The sequence below is a fragment of the Hylobates moloch genome, unplaced genomic scaffold (genome assembly GCF_009828535.3).
Source record: "Hylobates moloch isolate HMO894 unplaced genomic scaffold, HMol_V3 SCAFFOLD_3, whole genome shotgun sequence".
Lineage (NCBI taxonomy): Eukaryota > Metazoa > Chordata > Mammalia > Primates > Hylobatidae > Hylobates > Hylobates moloch.
Window position 1 is genome coordinate 153,831,048 of NW_026652278.1, and position 22,527 is coordinate 153,853,574.

At 38.2% G+C, this 22,527-nt stretch overlaps 1 protein-coding gene and 1 pseudogene across 3 annotated transcripts in view; both read left to right on the plus strand.

The window, feature by feature from the left end:
- The window catches only part of KLHL2 (kelch like family member 2), a 113,300-nt gene that overhangs the window by 34,083 nt on the left and 56,690 nt on the right, over positions 1–22,527 (plus strand). For all 3 annotated transcript variants that reach the window (XR_009212941.1, XM_032148818.2, XM_058436861.1), the window contains one exon: positions 21,530–21,692. Coding sequence is in view for 2 of the 3 variants with exons in the window: in XM_032148818.2 (XP_032004709.1) it covers positions 21,530–21,692 (163 nt within the window). In the remaining variant the exon portion in view is untranslated. The remainder of the gene's footprint in view (positions 1–21,529; positions 21,693–22,527) is intronic.
- LOC116466259 (U4 spliceosomal RNA) lies at positions 10,777–10,855 on the plus strand (annotated as a pseudogene).

Genomic DNA, 22,527 nt, shown 5'->3' on the forward strand with positions numbered 1-22,527 from the left:
ATAACTGGAAGCCCTGCTCTGAATTTACATGCCCTGAAGGTGCTGACAGTGGGAACAAAAGTTTCTGTAATTAAAATGTTTCTTGTTGGTGGTATATTTTTCTCACTGGACCTAGACTCAAATCTTTTACCAGGTGACCTCCCTTTTGTAAGTTTCTGTTTTAGTAATAAAGTACAATATTGGGCTAGAAAGTATCTTTGGGATGCATGTTTTGATGTAGAATCATTGTGCCTTAGAATGCTGAGGTCCAGCCATCTTTTGGCAGTCAGTTGGCAACAGAACAGGGCTATAACCCTGGTTTCCCAGATCACTAGTGTAGGGTCTCTTCCATGATACCATATGGTCTCCTTATTACACTAATTTTAAACAATATAATAGCTATTTGAAGTGAAGGTTGTTAACTTGGAGTCAGAATGAGGGAATGAGTAATTTAAAAAATAAACTCCAAAGAAGGGACTGTTGTTATTATAGTCCCTTCTGATTTATACAAGCAATAGGGCTTTAATTCTTTGCCATTCCAGGTTTCCTAGCTTTTTGTGTGTTTGTTGCTGCTGTTGTTTTTTTGTTTGTTTAGGTTTTTAAACTTTGGCTTTAAGTTTGGATATTTGGTTTTATTTATGGCAAAATCGGAGGATGATTTGAGCTAAATGAATTTACAGTTTTTTTTAAAAGGAGATAAAAGGAGAACCAATATTTTACCTATGACTACACTTGTAATTCAACTTTTTTGTTGTCGTTGCTGTTGAGTGAATTAAAATTTAACTTATGTCTAGAGTTTCAAAGCAAACTTTATGAACTGCATAAATCTGGGAAATATAGAAAATACAGCCAAAGTCTATTGAAAAGTATGCTCTTTGACATTTGGTGGTTATGGACACCTTTGAGAATATGATGAAAAACTGTCAACCCTTTTCTAAGGAAAGGGCACATTAGCTTATCTACACAAAGTTTTGCATACATTTTCAATACACTTTCAGAGAATCCGTGTACCTTGCTGCTTGCCCCACCTTCCACTGTTAAGAATACTTGGCTTTATTTTTAAATTTTTTTATTTTATTGAGACAGTGTCTTGCTCTGTTGCCCAGGCTGTGGTCAGTGGTGTGATCTTGGCTCGTTGCAACCTCTGCTTCCCAGGTTCAAGCAATTCTCCCACCTCAGCCTTCCAAGTAGCTGGGACTACAGACATGCACCATGGCCAGCTAATTTTTGTATTTTTAGTAGAGATGAGGTTTCGCCATGTTGGCCGGGTTGGTCTTGAACTCCTGAGCTCAAGCAGTCTGCCAACCTTGGCCTCCTCAAGTGCTAGGATTATAGGCATGAGCTACCACTCCCGGCCAAGAATACTTGGCTTTAGATATAAAAAATATAAATATGTAAGTGTGTGTGAGTCTGTGTGTGTATGTGCGTGTATGAAGGATTTTCACATGGGTATATCTCTAGTTATATACTAAGCATTTTATATGTAGCTCATTTGATGTTTGTGCCTCCATATAAGATAGGTGTTACACCAATGTGATTGAAGAAATAGGCTTAAGAAGGTTAATTTGCTCAACGTCACACAGCAACTATTAAATCGTCATTAACTAGTATTGCTTACAAAGAGAGTTTATAAATTCAAAAATGTAAATGGCTTTATAACTGAAATTTTTTTTTCACGATCCAGAAATTATTCAAGATATATGCTATGTCATTAGATGTGTTAATTAACACTTTTGGAGAATCCTAAAGCATCTTGAACTTCTTAAAGCATTTACTTCATTGCTAAATTTGTAGTTTTGTTACATGAGTTTGACTTCTCTGCCTTTGGGTATTTGTTTTGGCTTCCTAAAAGTAGGTAAGAGTTTTTCACTTGATGTAAGTGTTAAAAACAAAGGTAATGCTGTTAATAAACAGTGCCCATGAAAGTAAATGCTCTCATTCCTAAATTAATATTATAAGTACTCATCTACAGATCTTTCTATATTAGAACTGTTATCATCTAGAAGAATTTGAGAAACATCTGATAATTTTGAATGGATGGGTTTTAAAAAGTTCCTGAAACATATGTTGGATGAATTGGGCTTATTTGAGACAGAAACTTTCTGTCTCTTTAGAAATGAAACAAAATTTAAATGAGAGTTTTTCAAGGGACATCTAAAATCAATTATTGGTAATAAACAGACTAAATGTTTAACACAGTCTCAGTATAGTAGAAAATTCAACATAGTGTGTCCATTTGATTGGTAGTATAGGGCAGGTTGTTGTTGTTTTGCTTCAAACCAGAACTGCTAGGAGTATGCTGTATAGATAGTGTTTTACTCTGCATGTTCCCAAAAGGAGGACATCACGTGGAGGGGCTTGTTACATGGTACCAGGCCTGTTGACATAGTTGAAAAAGCTTTAAGTTGGCTTAATCAATAAAAAGCCTGCCAAAGTAGAGAAGTCACCAAAACAGAATACGTGTGTACCCTCAATATTTTAACCTCAAACATGTAAGTTTACAATTGTATTCCAATCTTTGTTTGTAAAAGCTAAGTATGGTCAGCTGTTTCGAGAGCCACATGTCCTTTTTTGCACAAACCACACCATAATCATGCACCAACTATAATTTCCAGGCTTTTTTCTTTAAGTGCAGCAAGAACTGAGACACTTGAAATCTCAACGCAAAATCTTCTTTGAATTACACAGTTTCTCTTTCATTCCTCCCGTGTCTAATTGGATTGAAAACATTTATTTTTTTTCCAGTAACACATTGATCAAGCCACTTCAAAGCAGCCAACTTAGTTTTCATAGAAAGAGCTCTTTTTACATTCACATTTCATTGAATTCATTTACTTAAATTGTGTAATTTCAATAAGTGCAAGTGTCATAAACAGATGTGGGAGCAAATCCAACATGTATGAGTTGGTAAAATGCATCCCAGCTGGAGGAGCAGACGTGTGCAAGCACAGTAGAGTGTACTTACTGAGGGCATGGAGAGAGTTGGTTCATCAGGTGAGTAGGTAAAGTGGATTTTGGTGAAGAGTGCTTTTGCTTTGTGTATTTCTATATTGTGTGGGTAAACATTGAAATGAAATTCTCATTAGGTGGAGATTTGTTTTAAAAATCTGTCTTAAAAATATTTAAGATACCCTATCAGTTAAACAGTCATTGATAGAATATCTGATAAGTACTTGGTCCTGGTGCTACAAAAAAAAAAAAACAACAACAAAAAAAAATGAACAGGGAACAAAGCGTAATGAATAGAGTCTATACTTAGACTGGGTTTGGATCTTGGCTTTGCTGTTTAAATGCCATGTGACCTTGCCTAAGTTGCTTAACCTCTGATTGGCATTGGAGCTTGAGCCAGAGATGAATAGGGCTAGGCATAGGAGCACTCACCTGATGGAGCAAGCACTCAACAAGTATTTTTTTTGTGTTTGTGTTTGTGTGTGTGTGTTTTTTTGACATTTTCAAAAAATAATTTTGAAACTGAGGGTAGGCTGTGCACAGTGGCTCACGCCTGTAATCCCAGCACTTTGGGAGGGATGCCAAGGGAGGTGGATCACCTGAGCTCAGGAGTTCAAGGCCAGCCTGCCCAACATGGTGAAACCTCATCTCTACTAAAATTACAAAAGTTAGCCAGGCGTGGTGGTGCACACTTGTGGTCCCAGCTACTCGTGATGCTGAGGCAGGAGAATCGCTTGAACCCGGGAGGCGGAGGTTGCAGTAAACCAAGATCGCACCACTGCACTCCAGCCTGGGCAGCAGAGTGAGATTCCATCTCAAAATAACAACAACAACAAAAAAAATGAGGGTAGCATGCAGTCCAAACTGAAATGTTTAGAGGTGAGTTACAGATTCAGGTCTGAATGAGATGCTGCAGAGATCCTGGCAGCAGGACTTTTGTGGTGTTGGTAGTGGTGGTGGCATATACTCTTAGGCTGATGGCAGTGCCTTTATCCAGGAAGAGCTGCCCTGGGTGAACACTCAAGCCTACAGCTCTTATATTTCTGGCTTGTCTAGAAAGAGACTTGGTAAGGGCTGGGCAATTGTAATGACCACAATCAAGTAAGTTTGAGATTGTGGAGGGTCTGCATTCCCATAGGAAACTGGGCAGCAAACCCAGGATCTGGGGCTTGTTATGTGGGGCATTAGGAGTCACGCTGTGGCTTGGCAAGCATGAGGGTACTTGGGGGAGCACATCATGTTTAGGGCAGCAAGATTAACGCCAGACTGTAAACACTGACACGGTGCCCAATAAGCTTTGTGGTATTGGTCAGGATTAGTTTAGGACCGAATTGAACTGCACTTGAAGATCTAAGATTTTTAAGACCTGTAGCTGGATCAGGCCAGATCAGGTATGGATGAAGAACCACTTTACTGCTTTTTATACATGGCTTGCCCTTTCCCTTCCCTGTATCTAAGCTGTTGAGGTTACCTGTTTTTTTCACTGCCAGTATTGATCCTGATGAATTCCATCTTTCAATCAATAGTTTACTAAATATTTATGGGGTATGTATTCTATGCCAGACACTGTTCCAACCATTGGTGTTACAATGTCAAGCAGGATAGATAAGGTCCCTGTCTTGAAAGGCTTTACATTGTAGAGGAGGGGTAGGGACGAGACAAATAATATACCCATAGATAGAGAAACAGGTAAATTTTACATTATTTTCTGGGGAGGAGTCATGTGAACAGAGACTTGAATGAAGAGAAGGGAGTGATGTAAAAGTAAAGGCAGAGAACATTCCAAGCAGAAAGAGCAAAGGACCTGAGATGTGAATAAGTTTGGCATGTTCTATGGGCCAGAAAGAAAAGGACAATTATTATTTGAGGAGAGTAAATGATGAGAGAGTGGAGGAAGACGAGATTAGATTAGAAAGGTAAATAGGGCCAAAGTAGGTTTGTAGACTATGATAAGGAGGTTTGATTTTGTTCCAGTTGTAGTTTGGGCAGGGAATTCATGCTTTAGACAGATTGTTCCCCTTTCCCATCTGCTAGGTGGAGGATGGACTGTGGGGGCAGTAGAAGAAGTTGGAGGCCCTTTAGATACCTGTTGGGGTAGGCTAAGTGAGAGACTAGTGGCTTGGGCCTGGGTTGTTGGCATGAGATGGTGAACAATAGATTTGGGGGATATTTGGAGGTAGGGCCAATGGAATTTACTAATGGATTTGCATGACGGATGGAGGAAGGAGAATGATCAAGAATGGCTCCTGCGTTTTTGGCCTGAGCAACTGGGTGGATTATAGTGCTATTGTCTGAGATGGTGAAGACATGGGATGGGGACATATTTTCGGGATGGTGGGAATTAATGGTTCTATTTTGGTTATGTTAACTTTTACCAGTTGGACTTACAAGTGGAGATGCTGAATAGGTTGGTTCTGTGATGGGAAGGGGTCAGGTTAGGGAGGTAGATTTGGCATATTGGTGGCATATTGAAGTGGATGAGGTCACTTTAAGAGGTAGTGTAGACAGAGAAAGCAAGCAAGCCAAAGACATAATCTGGGGCATTCCAGATTTTAGATGAGCAGATGAGGGAGATGGAGTACTGGTGATGTAGGAGGAAAAGCAGGTGTATGTGGTGTCACAGAATGCTAGTTCTAGAGAAGAAAGTGCTTTACGGAGACAGTGCTTGGCTGTGTCAGATGTTCTTGATAGGTCAAGAAAGTGAATTGAGCCATATCAGTGTAGATGTCATTACATTCATTTGCCTGAGACAGTCCTATTTTGTGCCTGTTAATCTGGTGTCTTGTCTGATTAGTGTTTATTTTACTCAGAAATGTTCCAGTGTGGATGATAAATTATATGGTCACACTGGTCATTAGTGACCTTAGGAAAAGCTATTTAGAGGTGATGGTGAGAATGAAAACTGGTTTGGAGTGGACTAAGAATAAGTGGACTCAGAGAGTACCGAAAGTTCTTTCGATGCCTTTTGCTATGAAAGGGGAGAGAATGTGCTGGCTGAAGGGGATGATGAGTTTAAGGGTGTTTTTTTTTGTTTATTTGTTTTGTTTTGTTTTTTGATGGGTAATATTTTAAAGCAAGTTTTTAGTTAATTAGAATAACCTAGTAGAAAAGCAAAAGTTGATGTGATAAAGGGGAGAAAGAAACAAAGGGTATAATTGCAAAAGTGAGAGAGGTTGGCATCTAAAACAAAATGAAGGGGTTTACCTTAGATGGGAGCAGGAAAACTTCTCTGTTAACCAGAGAGAAGGCAGACTGTGTTGTCAGATACAAGTTAGTGGCTTGGATGGTGGAAAGGTAGGTATTTTATCAGCTTGCATATAATTATAAAGGCTGTGGCAAGTAATCAGCCAAAAGGAAGATGAGGAAAAGGGATGCTAGAGATTTGAACTAAAGATGATAAATCATTGTCTTGCAAAGGATGAAGGTGAATTTACTAGTGAAGTGTAGTCGAATTGTCAGGCCATATTGGGAGCTCATTTGAGATTTGCAGTCATAAATATCAGGTAGAATGGTTGCATGATTTTCTTCAGCCATGTTAAACCACTTATACTTAGTATAGAGATGATGAATGTGTTAGTTAGCTATTGCCACAAAAATGCCACAAAACAAAGTATGCCGAAACTCAGTGGCTTAATAAAAAATCATTTATTCTTATGGATTTGCAGGTTGGCTGAGGATCAACTAATCCAGGCTGAGGTTGGCTGGGTGATTGGCTCTACACCATGTTTTAAAAATTATTCTGGAATAAGAAAGTCTAGAACAAGACTACATGAGTGCGTAGTTGAGAGAGTGGAGGAGGAAGTGGTAGTTGGAACTCAGGAAACTGAGATGTTCTATTTGGATGTTTATGTCGTCAAAAATTGTCAGAAGTTGTGGTGGAGAGAATGGTGATTTAGGTTTTAAAAAGTTCTCTCTCTCGTGTGTTTGAGTTAGTGTGACGACAACACTCTGGGGTGATTGTAGTACCATACTTAATCTTTGATTTAGAACCACCTGTTCCATCTTAGTATATTAGACGAAGTTGGCCAAGTAAAAAAAATCATCTGTAAATGAGTTGGAGTGACCGAGGTGTTGTTAGATAGTCCCAGTGAGGAAGGTGAGTAGACATGTGCTTCCAAGGAGCAGGGGTTTTTGGAGAAAGGAGAAAGGAAGTAGCAATGGGGAGCTGCATCTCTAGGCCTTAAAGCAGCATTTTTGTTTTTCAGGTGTGGATGACGATCAACTAATGGGTCAAGAAATAAACTTAGTAGGTTGTTATTAGCATTTAAGAGAAAAATTAGAGACAAGAGTAGGAAATGCTATTCAAGCCGAAGGTCTGTTTCAGAAGAAAATAGCAGATCCTAGCAAGTCTGCATGTTTTGTGAAACTTTGAGTTCTAGGTTGTGAGGTAAAAAGTCTTACTATGCAGTGTGGTCAAAAGAATTGGAAAATTCAGCTGTAAGTTACTTGGAGTGTGAGAAAGAAAAGATCCATAAATAGTAGAGATGTGACTGAATATATGTTATTGATTATGCATAAATACAGTGATTTTTATGTTATTTGTGTATATATTTTATTTTTCTAGACTGTATTCTTTAGCATGGAAATGCCCAATAGATGACTAATAGATGTTGACTACTTAGATATCAGGAAGACATAGGTACTCAGTGGTAATCCAGAAAGTATACTTTGTTTTCTATGCTGGCTCGTGGTGCAGCTCCTGGAACAGGGCACAGAGATTCAGATGGACCTGCTTGAGATGGTGAGCAATGAAGGTGACGTCACAGTGGGGGTTAGACATCACTTGCCCAGTCTATTTCTTGGCTTTGCAGGTCTAGAAACTATTTTGTTAGCTCCTTCAGAATTGATCAGACTTTTGTGAAATAGCTCAGACTAGCCAAAATCAGAACACTAATACATGAACCATAATGATCTTAAACTAATTTTCAGTGGGGTAACAGGTGTTTCTAGGGACTGTGTTTACATTATCCGGTGTGCATCATTCTCAGGATCTGGATACCTAAGTGATAGAATTAGTAATCAGAGCCTCATTTGGTGAGCAGGGAATCACAAGGAAAGGGAATTTACTTCAAAGGGATAGTGGAAAGTCCTACTAAACTGGCATCCCACTGCAAAACATACCTTTCTGGTGATTTGAGTATTGATTACATACTGTGAAATCCAGTGTCTCCCTATCTTTCATGGTACTGGGAAAACTCTGACAAATAATTGCTCTTTGGATAACCCATTTCTGAATTTTTTTGTAATCTGGTAGTTGTCTTTTTCTGTCCCCAAGCACTTGAGGATGTGCCAAACTCCAGCAGACACAGTGGTTCATTGACACAGAGATTCTCAACTAGAGGGCAGAGTGCCCTGGTATTTTTAATTCTTATTCATCTCCTTGTGGAGATTTAATAATGTGGACCATTTTAAACCTCATGTTAAAAATAGTTTCCTCTGGCCAGGTACGGTGGCTCACGCCTGTAATCCCAGCACTTTGGGAGGCCAAGGTGGGTGGATCATGAGGTCAGGAGATTGAGACCATCCTGGCTAACACGGTGAAACCCCGTCTCTACTAAAAATACAAAACATTAGCCGGGTGTGGTGGCAGGTGCCTGTAGTCCCAGCTACTAGGGAGGCTGAGGCAGGAGAATGGCATGAACCCAGGAGGCAGAGTTTGCAGCAAGCCGAGATCACTCCACTGCACTCCAGCCTAGGCAACAGAGCAAGACTCCATCTCAAAAAAAAAAAAAATAGTTTGTTCGGACAGAGACTATCACTATATATTTTATTATGTTTTGAGCTTTGTTACAGTCATGTTCCAGATCTGCTCCTCCAACACTGCCCTCCACCCATTTTGAATGGATGACCATGCTTCATTCGTAGCCACACATCTAGAAGTTGCCAAATAGCAAGGAGTTCTGTGGAAAGTTCATCTTCAAGGTGAACAGAAACATCTACTGAGCAGTTTTTTAAAATATTGTTAATAAATCCTCAAGGTAAAATCATTTGAATTACACATATAATGCGGCATATTTACATTAATGTGGAACAACTCAGAAAATAATAAGGAACCCTTAGATTGCCTTTCTGCTAGTAAACTTCATGGCCCAGTGGACTTTGGCTAATTATTGTACTAAAATTCAGAGCTCAAATCTTGAATTTATTACTGACTTCAAGAAGAGCCTTGAGTAAGATATTAACCTTTCTGTTTCTCAGCTATTAAATGAGGCCAACAGTGCTTTGCCACTGCATTGAAATGGTGTAAAAATATACCAGTTAAAGCTTGCAAAAATATCTAAATGCTCTATAAGTGTTGAGCAGAAATAAGAGATGGGCAGGAATAAAAAGACTTAAGACCAAGAAAAAGAACAACTCATTAACATTATTTGGGATCACTGGGTAGAAAATAGCTCATATGACTTTTCGTTCCCTCTTTATATTCTGAATCAGGTCATATAAAAAATGTCCCTAATTTGCTATAGAGTTCTCTCCCTCTTGTGCATTTGAGTTGGCATGGAGTCCACAGTCGGGTGATTGTAGTACCATGCTAAATCTTTGATTTAGAATCACCTGTTCCATTGGTTTGACATGTAGTGGTTAGAGAAGAAGTTATGTATCTCCCAGCAGTGTCTATGGAGGGCTTATTGCTTTTCCATTTCTGTTTTCTTTCTCTTATGAGATAGAAGTCCTTTGTGAGTAAAAGGGTTTGGCAGATGATGTGCTTGGAAAACACAGGTTGAAACTTAAAAAAAAAAAAAACATAAATTCCTGAATCAAACCTTCAGGATTAGTGGTTGTTTATGATATAACCATGGGTACTTATATCATTTATCTGACATTCTAGCACCCAGAAATCAGTTACCTTGATATTTTATCACTTTACCTGGTTAGTACTAATTTATTATTATCCAGAGGCATAAAAATTTAAATTATTTACCATTTGAGCTTTGATGTTAATTGTATTTTATTATATTTTAAGTCTGAATTTGGTAATCCTCATAGTTTTAATCAAAACATTAGACCAACTAGAACATCCATTCTCCATTCTAGTTAAATTATTTTTATTCAATATAAGAATATAGAATAAAACAGTCATATTTAAAATTTAATATGGAAAGGCCATTGAGGTCAGCTAGTTTGAGAAAACCTAGAAACCTTAGTATAAGAGCATCTTATAAAACCAGATGGATATGGAACTCAAAGTGGTTCTAAAAAAATTTATTGTTCGGAGCAAGGCTAGGTACTCTAGAAGCGTTAGTAATTGAGTTACTTGTGGCTTTGTATTATTAAAATATATGGTCCTTGAAGATGTCTCCACAGCTGAATCATTTTGGGATTCATGTCTGAAGTAGTTTCATGTGGTACATAAAAGCATTTATCTTGATGAACAAAAAATGACTCCATCTTGATTGTGATTTAGCATGTTATAACAGCATCTTTGTAATTTGAACTAGAACAAGAAAAATAGAAACAAGTCAAAGTCCTTATTAGAAATAAACCCAGTTCAAAGTGGATTTTTTTTTCTTGATTTGTGATGTTGTTTAGGTATGGAGCCTGTGTGTGGGATAGCACATTTGTATCAGGCTAGTTGCCAGTGTTCAGGGTATGCCTCTCCAATCCAGTCCAGGTGGTCACAGTCTAGAGCTGTTAAATTATATGTGGTTCTGGCATGTTTGGTTTGACACCAGCCAAAGGTTTTATAAACCCTAGCATTATTGACATATAGTCTTAAAAATATTATTACCTCTTGGACCTTAATGTCTTAATCTCATTGTTAGGTTAGTAAAATTAATGTGCTTCTGATAACCTGGTTTAAGTATATTGTGCCTTTTCTTAAGCTATATAATTTATGAAAACTTTATTTCTAGCTTTGTACAATGGCAGTATCGTAGCCAATGAAGTTTATCTGGGGCATGATTATTGCTAATTGAAAACTATTTCTTGTGAAAATAGAATATAGCTATATCACTGACACGGATGCACAAGCTACTGCTTTAAAATAAGTTTATCAATGCTAGTGTAGCAATTTGGTCATGTAAATGCATTTTTGCGGGGTTGCCTCTTATTTTGGATTCTATCAGGTAGGATTATTATTTTCTATTTGAAAATTTATTTCATGGCTTATAAATGCTGTCTGTTGACCTCTGGTTAATCTATTAGTATGGATTTAAAGTACAGTTGTCCCTCAGTATCCGTGGGAGGTTGGTTCCATAACTTCCCTTGGGTACCAAAATCTAAGCATGCTCTAGTCCCTGACTTAAAGTGGCATACATAGTATTAATATTTGCATATAACGCATGCACATCCTCCTGTATACTTTTTTATTTATTTATTTTTTTGAGACGGAGTCTCGCTCTGTTGCCCAGGCTGGAATGCAGTGGCACGATCTCGGCTCACTGCAACCTCTGCCTCCACCTGGGTTCAGGTGATTCTTTTGCCCCAGCCTCCTGAGTAGTTGGGATTACAGGCACCCGCCACCATGCCTGACTACTTTTTGTATTTTTTTTTTTTTTTTTTTGAGACAGAGTCTCACTCTGTCGCCCAGGCTGGAGTGCAGTGGCGCAATCTCAGCTCACTGCAAGCTCCGCCTCCTGGGTTCATGCCATTCTCCTGCCTCAGCCTCTCCGAGTAGCTGGGACTACAGGCTCCCGCCACCACACCCGGCTAATTTTTTGTATTTTTAATAGAGATGGGGTTTCACCGTGGTCTCGATCTCCTGACCTCGTGATCTGCCCGCCTCGGCCTCCCAAAGTGCTGGGATTACAAGCGTGAGCCACCGTGCCCGGCCTACTTTTTGTATTTTTAGTAGAGACAGGTTTCACCATGTTGGCCAGGCTGGTCTCAAATTCCTGACCTCAGGTGATCCACCTGCCTCAGCCTCCCAAAGTGCTGGGATTACAGATGTGAGGCACTATGCTCGGCCCCTCCTGTGTACTTTAAATCATCTCTAGTTTATGTACAATACCTAATACAATGTAAATGCTATGTAAATAATCATTAATATGGTATGGTTTAGGGCATAATGACAGGAAAAAAGTCTGTACATAATCAGTACAGATGCACTATTTTTCCTGAATATTTTTGATCTGAGATTGGTTGAATCCCATGGAGAGTTGACTGTACTTGATTGTTTTTCCCCTAGTGGGATATAATTTACATACCGTAGATCTTAACTGTACAGTTTGCTAAGTTATAACAAATGTACACATCTATTAATCCACACCCAAATCAAGGTATTGAGCATTTATAACCTCAGGTCTCTTCCCAATAAATCTCCCACTCCCTTTCCAGGCAACCACTGATGTCATTTCTATTATAATAGATTAGTTTTCCCTGTTCTTGAACTTCATATAAATAGAATCATACAGAATGTATTTCTTTTAAGGCTGACTTCTTCCTCATAACATATTTGTGAGAGTCATCTATGCTGTTGTGTATTTCAGTAGTCGTCCCTGTTTATTGATGAGTATTGCATTGTAAGGGTTTATTATAGTTTAGCATGTTAATGAATATGTGTCTTCTCTGACTAGAGACAGGATGGGATCCAGATCCAGTGCTGCCAGCTGTAGGAGTGAAGGATGGATGCAAGGGCAGGAGCCAAGCTGTCATTAAAAAATCAATAGAACACTTTCTTTACTCTGTCCACTATGTGTTAAAAATACTTGGTGTGGAAGTGTTCACTAGTTCGTTCTGTTTGTGTCAACATCAGAGGAGCTTGTTGTCCATTAAGTTGTTCTAATATGATGATAGGTTAAAGCTGTGTGCCAAGTCAATTTAATTTTATAATAGGATTGTTTGTTATAGCAAATACTTTAGAAATGTTAGTTATTTTTAAAGCCACTATTAGTCTTTATTATTACTGATTATAACATTTCATCATGTGGATTTATCATATTTTACTTAATTGTTGCCATATTGTTAGATCTTTAGTTGGTTCTGTTTTTTTTTCTACTCTCATAAGTAATGCTAAAGTAAAAGTCATTTACGTATCTTATTCCATTTTTTGAACTTTTTTCTCAAGGTAGATTTTCAGAAACATAATTTTAGGGTCAAATGTTTTAAACGTTTATATTTTTTGGTATCTATTGATCAATGTTCCTTACTTGTTTTCTAAGAGAGTTGATTAGTTTACAGTGACAGCAAAAATATGCTAAGGGCCAAGGCTTACTGTACTTTAGTTTGAATATATATTGTCTGGAAACATTTTGTTGTTTGAATTGGGAGGTGCTAGAAAGAAAAGTAAAAACATTTTGTATTGTTATAAAATGCACTCTCATGGTTCTATATTTATTTGATAACTAATGAGGCATCAAATACATTTCTCATTTTTGTATGCTATGTTTCTTCTTTTGCAAATTTTCCCTGATTACATCTTTTATGTTGAGAATATTTGATCAAAAAAGGAAGCTACCTATACTGTGAATGATCTGGGACAAAACATCACCTTATGCGGGAGAGAGTAAATCTTGCTGTTCCATTCTCATGGGGTAGAATGTTCAATCCAAGAAAAAAAGCCCTGAGTCAGAGCTGATGTGCTACATGGTCATTGCCATGCGTTGTTAAATGGTTGACTGACATTTAATTTTTCAACAACCCTGAAAGGTAGGTGGTGTCTTCATTATCCATTTGAGCCACTGTCAAATAAGTTGGACTTTTAAGAAAAACCTTGAGTTAAAAGTAGTAGAAGTAGCAACTGGAAAAAGGGTAGTGTAGGAGAGATGGCTTTCAGTCTGCCTGAGGCTGCTTTGCCCCCAACTTTCTTCTCTCCATACTACCTTTGCTTTTCTACTTCATTAATTATAACATTGGAGATTCCACCAATTGCAGTTGTAGTCTGCTTAAGAGTCAACCTCTCTTAAAATGTTAAAAACCCCTAGAAGGGATTTATTCTGGAAGATCTTGTGTTATTAGCCATTAATATGAGCTAATAAGACAGTTTTTTTGGGGAGGGGGGAGGTTGTTGTTTTTGTTTTTTTAAACTCTGTGGGACATACCTATTCCTAGGGGTGGAGTGTTGGGAGGAGGCAGGCGAGGTTGCATGTGGGGTGCAGGAAAGAAGGAGGAAGAAAGTTTCCTTCCTCTTTCTGGGATGTAGGGGGCTGGCCCGGTGCAGAGTTTTGACATAGGAAATGTTTGTCCTTGGCATCCTGCCATCTCCTTATTCATACTTCTACATCTCAAAACCCTACGCCTTGGCCGCAAAACCCAGCCCTCTGCTATGTGCATCCAACCATGACTCTCCACCCAGATCTGCCCTTCTTGTCACTAAGCGTTTCATCTTCTAAACACATCACCCTTGCCTGCCTTCTCCCCACACTCCTCCCCAAGCTCCACCTTGCAAGATAGCTACGGCTAGCCTAGTCAAAAACAACAGCAACAACAAAAGCTGTCTTTTCATGCTTGCATGTTTTCTTAGATATCTAGAAGTTATATATATGGAGCAATCGGACCCTTTGGTAGTCTCTTCCTAATAAACAAACTGCTAATGGCGCAGGATTTAAAAGACATACTACATAAATTATTTCCCCCTATGGAATAAATGCCCAAGCTGAAAATAAACTACAGATCCTAATAGCCAAGCAGAAGGAGTATACTTGTCTAAGCGAAACATCTTATATGTAATTTGGCTTGTCAAACAATGTGAAGTAGGATGAAAGCATCTTGCTTTAAAATGTGCAGCTGGTGTGAGAGTGTCACACGGATGCTAATTGTTTGGCTTGGGTGTCTTCCATTTCTCATGCTCTACAGTGTCTTCACTAATCAGTGGTGGCCTCTCCCGCCCCTGGTTTCTTTGTTCATTGCAGAAAGCATCTCCACAGTAAAAAATGTGCAGCCTTTTATTTGTCTCCATTGGTTGGAAATCAACATATACAAATACAACTTTTTTCCCCTATTTTTCAAAATGACAACATTTTAAGTTAGATTTATTTAATCAGGGGCTATGTCCTTCTACCTCATGTTTCTCCTAACACTTAAAACTGTTGCTGTTCACTGAACAGGAAGAGTAACGTGTAGAGCCTGGTTACTGTTCTACAAAACACTGGCTTGATGATCAAAGGCCTCTCAGACTCCAAAGGCCTTTCAACACGCCAAAGTGAGGCAATCTCTAGTGAGTGGTGGGTAATATTTCCCGGAGAAGCCACAGTCCATATATAGCTCCCCTTAACCCTTGTTATATTTACTAGCATTGTAGAGATCCAGAAAGACATTCCTTTACTTGCTTCTCCCTGACTTTCTTTTAAATAATATTTGACCATTTAAATGGTACATGGAAAATGCACCACTTAACAAATACATAAAATTTAACAAATATGTAAAAATAAATAGGAAATGTTCATATCACACTAACCAGAGATAAACCGTATTAACAATTGTGGTATAGCCCTCTAGTACTGTCTGTTGTTATGTACACATGTGTTTACCCAAAAAAGGGGTCATACTGTAGATTCTTTTAGAAACTAGCTTTTTATACTAAATGTATTAGAAACATTTTTCCAGGTCATTAAATATTTGTCTACTATGTCTCTTTTAAGAGCTGCAAAATATTCAATTTCATTGATATTATAGAATTGACTTCATTTTTCTCTTGTTATTGGACATTTAAGTTCTTCTCAATTTTTTATAATTTAAACAGCACTATAATTAATAGTTCTATAGCTAAGTATATTCACATTCACAGTTTGTTCCATTGTGTAATATAACAGCTTGGGGTCCTTCTGCAAGCAAGGCTTATGTGCAGTTCATTTATTTGGGAAGTGATCCCAAGGAGCCACAGTGAGTGAATGGAGGACTTGAGCTGGAAAGGAGGGAAAACCGGTTCGTAGGTGCAGTACAGATCTGGCCATAGCTACATGTGACAGGACCTTTGAAAGCCTTATGAAATATGTCTCAGAACTGTCTTCTAGGAGAATACCAGGGGGAAGTATTTCTCTTCCTTTGATCCATTCTCCACTAGTCAAGGGTGGTCCCACAGCATTATTTCCCTCATGCTTCCAGACTGTGTGGGTATGAGCCCAGTGCATCACTGAAGTCCTAGGGTAGGAAGCCAGAGAGAGGTATGGCCAGGGGCTGGGGTGAGGCCCTGTTACATTACATCTTCAGAAAGGTGGTCAAAGCATGCTTGGGCCTGGTTGCTGCAGTGGTGGCATGGGCAAGAAGTAAGGCCTCAAGGATTTGTAGTAGGATACAAGAAGTGTCTGGTACATATACATTCCTAGAAACAGTTTGTAATTTTGTCTCAAAGGACATGCAGAATTGTATCTCTTAAAATACAAATACACATGGGAGTCATAAAATTATGTTCAGGTTGATTCATTTATGAGGTACACATTCTAAGACCTGAGGATGTGGCAGCGGGTAACAGACGTGATCCTACTGCCACAGAGCTTACATTTCTTTGCAGGAAGACAGTAAACATGGGAACAAATACATAACATCAGTGCTGACAGCAGTAGGTGCTGTGAAGCAAATGAAATGAAGCAGTGCTGTTAGTAGTGACTTGAAAGGGACTGAGCCCATGGTGAGAACACCAGGGTTCTCCTGATTTTAGATGGCACACAGATAAACTGAGAGTGAAGAGACTCAGGGTTGGGTTGATGGAATAGAACTAAAGGAGAAGGATGTAGGAAGGAGGGGCGAGGGCCTCTTTACATTCACTGTCTGCTTTACATTTTTCCTAGAGGCAGATGTACTCAAGAGAGAGATTTTGGCTTTTGGAGTGTGGCCTTCCCTCCGTATATACACTATATGGAATTTAATCCCTCTTAGATTCTTAGGAAATATTATTAACATTCAAAATATATGTCAAATTATAATTGCTCCATCTTTGATGTTTTGGAATATACTTCAGGATCATAGAGTGCCTTGGGGTTATTTTTAATCAATCTCAGGGTTAACACTAGTGCAACTCTGCACTAGATGGAAATTTCCATTTGATGGTGGCTGGGGGTTTATTGTATCAATGTAATTCTACTTCATAGGAGAAGCAGCACTGTTCAACTGCTCCTTTGCTTCAGAGAGCTCAGAAAATAAGTTTCAAAGACATAAATTTATTCATTGGACCTTTTAGTTACAATGCCCAAGATATTTTTGTGACCTAAATAGCAAATTAAGAAATCAGCTCTTTACATTGCTAGGTGTTTCTCACATTTGTTACCAGTAGTACAATTTATGCACTTCAGTAGAAAGTAAGCCATGGGATTATGATAGCTCCAGATTAAAGCACATTCTTCTTTTTCAGTGATATGTAAAATCACGGGATCAGAATTATATTAGATATTGAAAGATTAGAATATTAAATCTGATCTCCTAAATCAGGGTTTTCCAAATTCTGATCACTTGTAATCATTTGTGGGCCAGCTTCAAGATTTTGCTATATTCTACAAGTGCTGATGCTGTTAAATTTTTAATGTTTTTCTCTACAGTGAGTCAATTTTTGCTTAAATAAGTTTACTTTAGAAGGAATGTTTATATTATCGTATTATTGAAATAAATGGAAAATAACTTTAAAAAATATATTTCTAACTATGAACCTATATTCTTTTTTTTTTTCTTTGAGATGGAGTCTCACTGTGTCACCCAGGCTGGAGTACAATGGTGCTGTCTTGGCTCACTGCAACCTCCGCCTCCCGGGTTCAAGTGATTCTCCTTCCTCAGCCTCTCAAGTAGCTGGGATTACAGGTGCACACCACCATGCCCGGCTAATTTTTGTGTTTTTAGTAGAAACAAGGTTTCACTATGTTGGCCAGGCTGGTCTTCAACTCCTATTCCTGACCTCAAATGATCTGCCCACCTTAGCCTCCCAAAGTGCTAGGATTACAAGTGTGAGCCACCAAGCCTGCCCTGAACCTATATTCTTAACTATTAATGCAAGAAGTTTATCTGTATGTCATCTAAAACCATTATGCACATTTTGGTTAGTACTGCTCTCATAGCAGGCTTGGCCTGTCCCATACCAGGTGTGTGACCTTTAGCAAGTTACCCAACTTCTCCTACCCTCTGTATTCACTTGTGTATGATGGAGATAATGAGATATTGTTGTCTGACAAGTGCTTAGCACAGTGCCTGATGTAGTAATTACTCAGTAAATGGAAGCAACTGCAATAATGCATTGTTGAAGTGGTTGTTGTCTTTATTATTCTTCATGAAAAGGACAGTGTTGGAGATTTAGAAATTATACAAATACTTCCATTCTGCACCTAAATTTGGGGTTGAAGGTATTAGAACAGTAGACCAAAGAGTTGACCAATTTGATTATATCCCTAGCTTTCCATGACTCGCTGTATGACTTGGTCAAGCCGTTTAACCCCTCTAGGGTGTGGTTTCTTCATCACACAAATTAGAAGGTTTGATTTGATTTGATCTCAAGACATTCGACTTGCAGGGTGCCAGCTGTTTGAGTGGTTTTGATCATGGGATGTGGTTCATCTGAAGTCAGAGCATTTTAAATTTTGTTTTAAGTGGCTATTTGACACACAAAATAAGCTAGGAGTTGATGTGGCCCCAGCTGTTTTCCTGTTTTCATTACGAGTGACTGATGGTCACCAGGCGTCATGTGAGCAAGCTGGGTCAATTAGTAATTGCTTTTGAAGCTGTATATAATTAATTACATAATTATGAGCTATTGAAGTTTAGTCCTAGTAAAACTACATCATGAAACCAAGGCAATTTCAAAAGATTTACTGACAAAAGAAAAATATGAACAAACTTTTTGTACATTTGACTTACATTATTTTATGTTTAGTATATATTTGTCAAGCATGTAACCACTTTTCACTGTCATCAATAAAAATTATATGTGAATATAATCTAGCCACATGGACCACTGTAGAAATAACTTTTATATTTCTACCTAGATGACTTGTTATGCCCCTTCCAGATAGGAGAATCTACAATTTTATGAATTTCGGTCTGTTAATAAGGTAGATCTGAACTTGGTAATGATTAGGTTGAAATCAATAAAGCAAAATAAAATTTAAAAAGCCTGCTACACACACACGTGTGTGTGTGTGTGTGTATGTGTGTATGTTAGCATAATATACCAACAACTAATTTTTTTTTCACTCAGGAATATATTTTAGAAATTATCTCATTTATTAGTTTCCTCTTTCGTTTGAATGACTGCAATTGAATGGATGATTCCAATTATTTAATCAGTCTCCTTATGATGGACATTAAAGGGTTTTTTCTAGCTTCTATTAGCCACAATAATGCTGTAATGAATATCTTGCGCATGTGAGATTTTGTGCATATGTTAGCATATCTATAGGTTAAATTGCTGGGTCAGAGAACATGTGCATTTGTAATTTTGAATTTGAAATAAACACATTGTTCTTCACGGAGGTTAGACCAGTATGTGCTCCCACCAGCAATGTGTAAGTGAGCCTGTTTTCTGCCAACCACTTTTTCCTCATCGTTCTGTGTGAGCAAACAATTTAAGTATTACACTGTTTTCTCTAGCTAGGAAAATGCTAATTAGAGGGGTGATCATACTATTTGTGCAATTTCACAGAGGTTGAATATTACACTGAAGACCACTTTCTAAACTATATGTAGAAATTTAATTTGCTGAATTAAATGGCTGTACTGTTAAGCATCTTGGAACGCACTTTATGTTGCTTCAGAGCGCAATTACACTGGCATGGAAAAACCTGCAATTTGAAAATTATCAACAAATTAAAGCCTTCTGTGGATATTCATTCTCATAATGAAACCTACTATACATATCATGCAAAAAGTTTGGCTGTAACGTTATTTATACTTTATTTTCTATTTTTATTTTTATTTTTTGAGACGGAGTCTCTCTCTGTCACTCAGGCTGGAGTGCAGTGGTGTGATCTCGGCTCATTGCAACCTCTGCCTCCAGGGTTCAAGTGATTCTCCTTCCTCAGCCTCCTGAGTAGCTGAGACTACAGGTGTGTGCCACCACACCCAGCTAATTTTTGTATTTTTAGTAGAGATGGGCTTTCACCATGTTGACCAGGTGGTCTCAAACTCCTGACCTCAAGTGATCCACCTGCCTTGGCCTCCTAAAGTGCTGGGATTACAGGCGTGAGCCACCACACCTGACCTATTTTTCTTAAACTCAGAAGGAAAAGGCCTTATGTCTAGACACTGTTTCTGGTTTTTCTTGAGCCTTTAGGTTCAGGAGTTAAAGCTTCTGTGCTTCCTTTAAGAAAGTAAGAAGTTTGTTACAGAGAGATGTGAATGATGTCTTTCTTTTCTATGTTTAGGACTTACTGAATATATTTAGGAAAGTCATAACATATAGTCATAAACCACTATTATTTTTCTGTCTTTGGGCTGCAGTGTGGCATATATGAAAGTCAATTTCTGAAGGAACTTAGGTCTTTTTTTAATGCTAATGTAGTCTTTTCTAAAATTTACCATTGTTCGAATAGTTGGTTTTTTTGTGAGGTTTCTTTGGCTTTTATAAAGGATCACCAGATATTTGATAACCTTTTTTTGAAGTTTTTCTCCTTAATTTGACTTTCAAATATGGTCCTTTATATAGCACTGTAATAATTCACTTACAAGGAAAAATGTTTTTCTATTATTGACTTATTTGAAAAGCACTTGTAGTGTTGGATATAGTATTTATAGTGAAGATAGTGGTTCAATCCCACAGAATAACCTATAATTAATATAAAATTGCTTGGAGTTACTCAAAAATGCAAATTAAAAAGTTATTAGATAATCACCTATTACATTTTCCTTATTAGCACATATATTACATTCTAGAGAAACTGTCTGCTTATAGGTAGAGACTGTTGTTGAACTTTAAATTGTTCTACCCCGTAAGGAAAGCAGTTGTTATGATACTCGTACAGTGAAAAACAGGCCTTCGGCAAAATGACGCTTTGTTGTGATATGGATTACTCTGGGGCCACTCCTTCCCCACAAATCACTGAAGCGCATTACTGCTTGAACTAAGAGAACAAAACCATTTTCATTGAATCATAGCACCCCCTAGCATCCTAATAATTTACGGGTTTTTGTTGTTGTTGTTGTTTTGTTTTGTTTTTGAGTTGGGGTCTCACTGTCACCCAGGATGGAGTGCTGTGGGGTGATCGCAGATTACTGCAGCCTCGACCTCTCAGGCTCAAGTGATCCTCCCACCTCAGTCTCCTGAGTAGCTGGCACTACAGTTGTGTGCCACCACACCAGGCTAATTTTTGTATGTTTTGTAGAGATGAGGTCTTGCTATGTTGCCCAGCCTCGTCTCAAACTTCTGAACTCAAGTGATCCTCCTGTCTTGGCCTCCCAATGTGCTGGGATTACAGGTGTGAGTCACCATGCCCAGCCAAGAATTTGTGCTTTTAGAAGTCAAAGGAACATTTTGTTTATGCTTATAAACAAACCATTAATCTAATAAGATCTGATATCTCATATTCTTCTGACCAAGGAGAAGAGGCCTTTGAAAGATTACATGGAAATTATGAGGAATGTGAAGAGTCATCATTGTTATTAAAATAATTTTTATATTTGTTTTCTGGGGAATATGGGGGTATGGACGCAGACAATAAACTATGGCTGAACATCTTGTGTCCTATGTAGAAGTGGTCAAAGAGACAGTGTTTTTCCAGCCAAGTGCCTAAGAATATTGATGTGTGTGTTGCAGGTACTTCTCCCAGCAGCTGGTCTCTTACAGTTACAGGATGTGAAGAAGACTTGTTGTGAATTTTTGGAATCCCAGCTTCACCCTGTCAACTGCTTAGGAATCCGGGCTTTTGCTGATATGCATGCATGCACCGACCTTCTGAACAAGGCCAACACCTATGCAGGCAAGTGGAGTGGACCTCAGCTGAATTTGGGAGGAAACTGCTTGGTTTTTGATATGGTTCCACAGTGGTCTCTGGATAGTCATGTCGTATTTCTGGATCTGGGCATTATAAAAATACATTTAAAATCTTATAATGGTCACACTGCATAACTGAAGCATACTCATAAAATTCTGAACTTAAAAAACAAGCAACTATACATTGGGATTGGGCCTGAATAATAGAATAGCTAGGAATAGCTAGGTTTTTTTTTTTGTTTTTTTTTTTTTTGAGATGGAGTCTTGCCCTGTCACCCAGGCTGCAGTGTGGTGGTGGCAATCTTGGCTCATTGCAACCTCTGTCTCCAGGGTTTAAGCAGAATAGCTGTATGTATTTTTCTTTCAAATTGTTAAATGAATAGGCATATGAGAAAGTGTATGCATGTGAAGTTATTTTAGCTCTGATTTTTTACATTCTTTTTTTTTTTTTTTGCATCCATGAAAACAATTTTGTGGCTTAAAAAATCTTCAAAGCAGTGAAATATAGATAAGTTTGGTGGAGTAGAAAAGCAGACCACCAATAGAAGCAGCCCACTCCTTGCATGCTGGTTCCATGGCCTACTGCTACTGCTGGCATCTCCCTGTGGCAGAGGGAGGGCCTGTTACTATTTTCAAGGAGCCCTTGCTTTAGCTGCTGTTCAGGTCCTTCAGGCCCCTCATCTCTGCAGTTGGGGAGGGGAGATTGTTATAGCTTTGAATGCACACACATAGTTCACAAATGTAATCTATATTTTATTTGAGTTTATAAACAATTAAAAATATATATTAAAAGTGATTATTAGGAAATTTCTTTTTTTAGT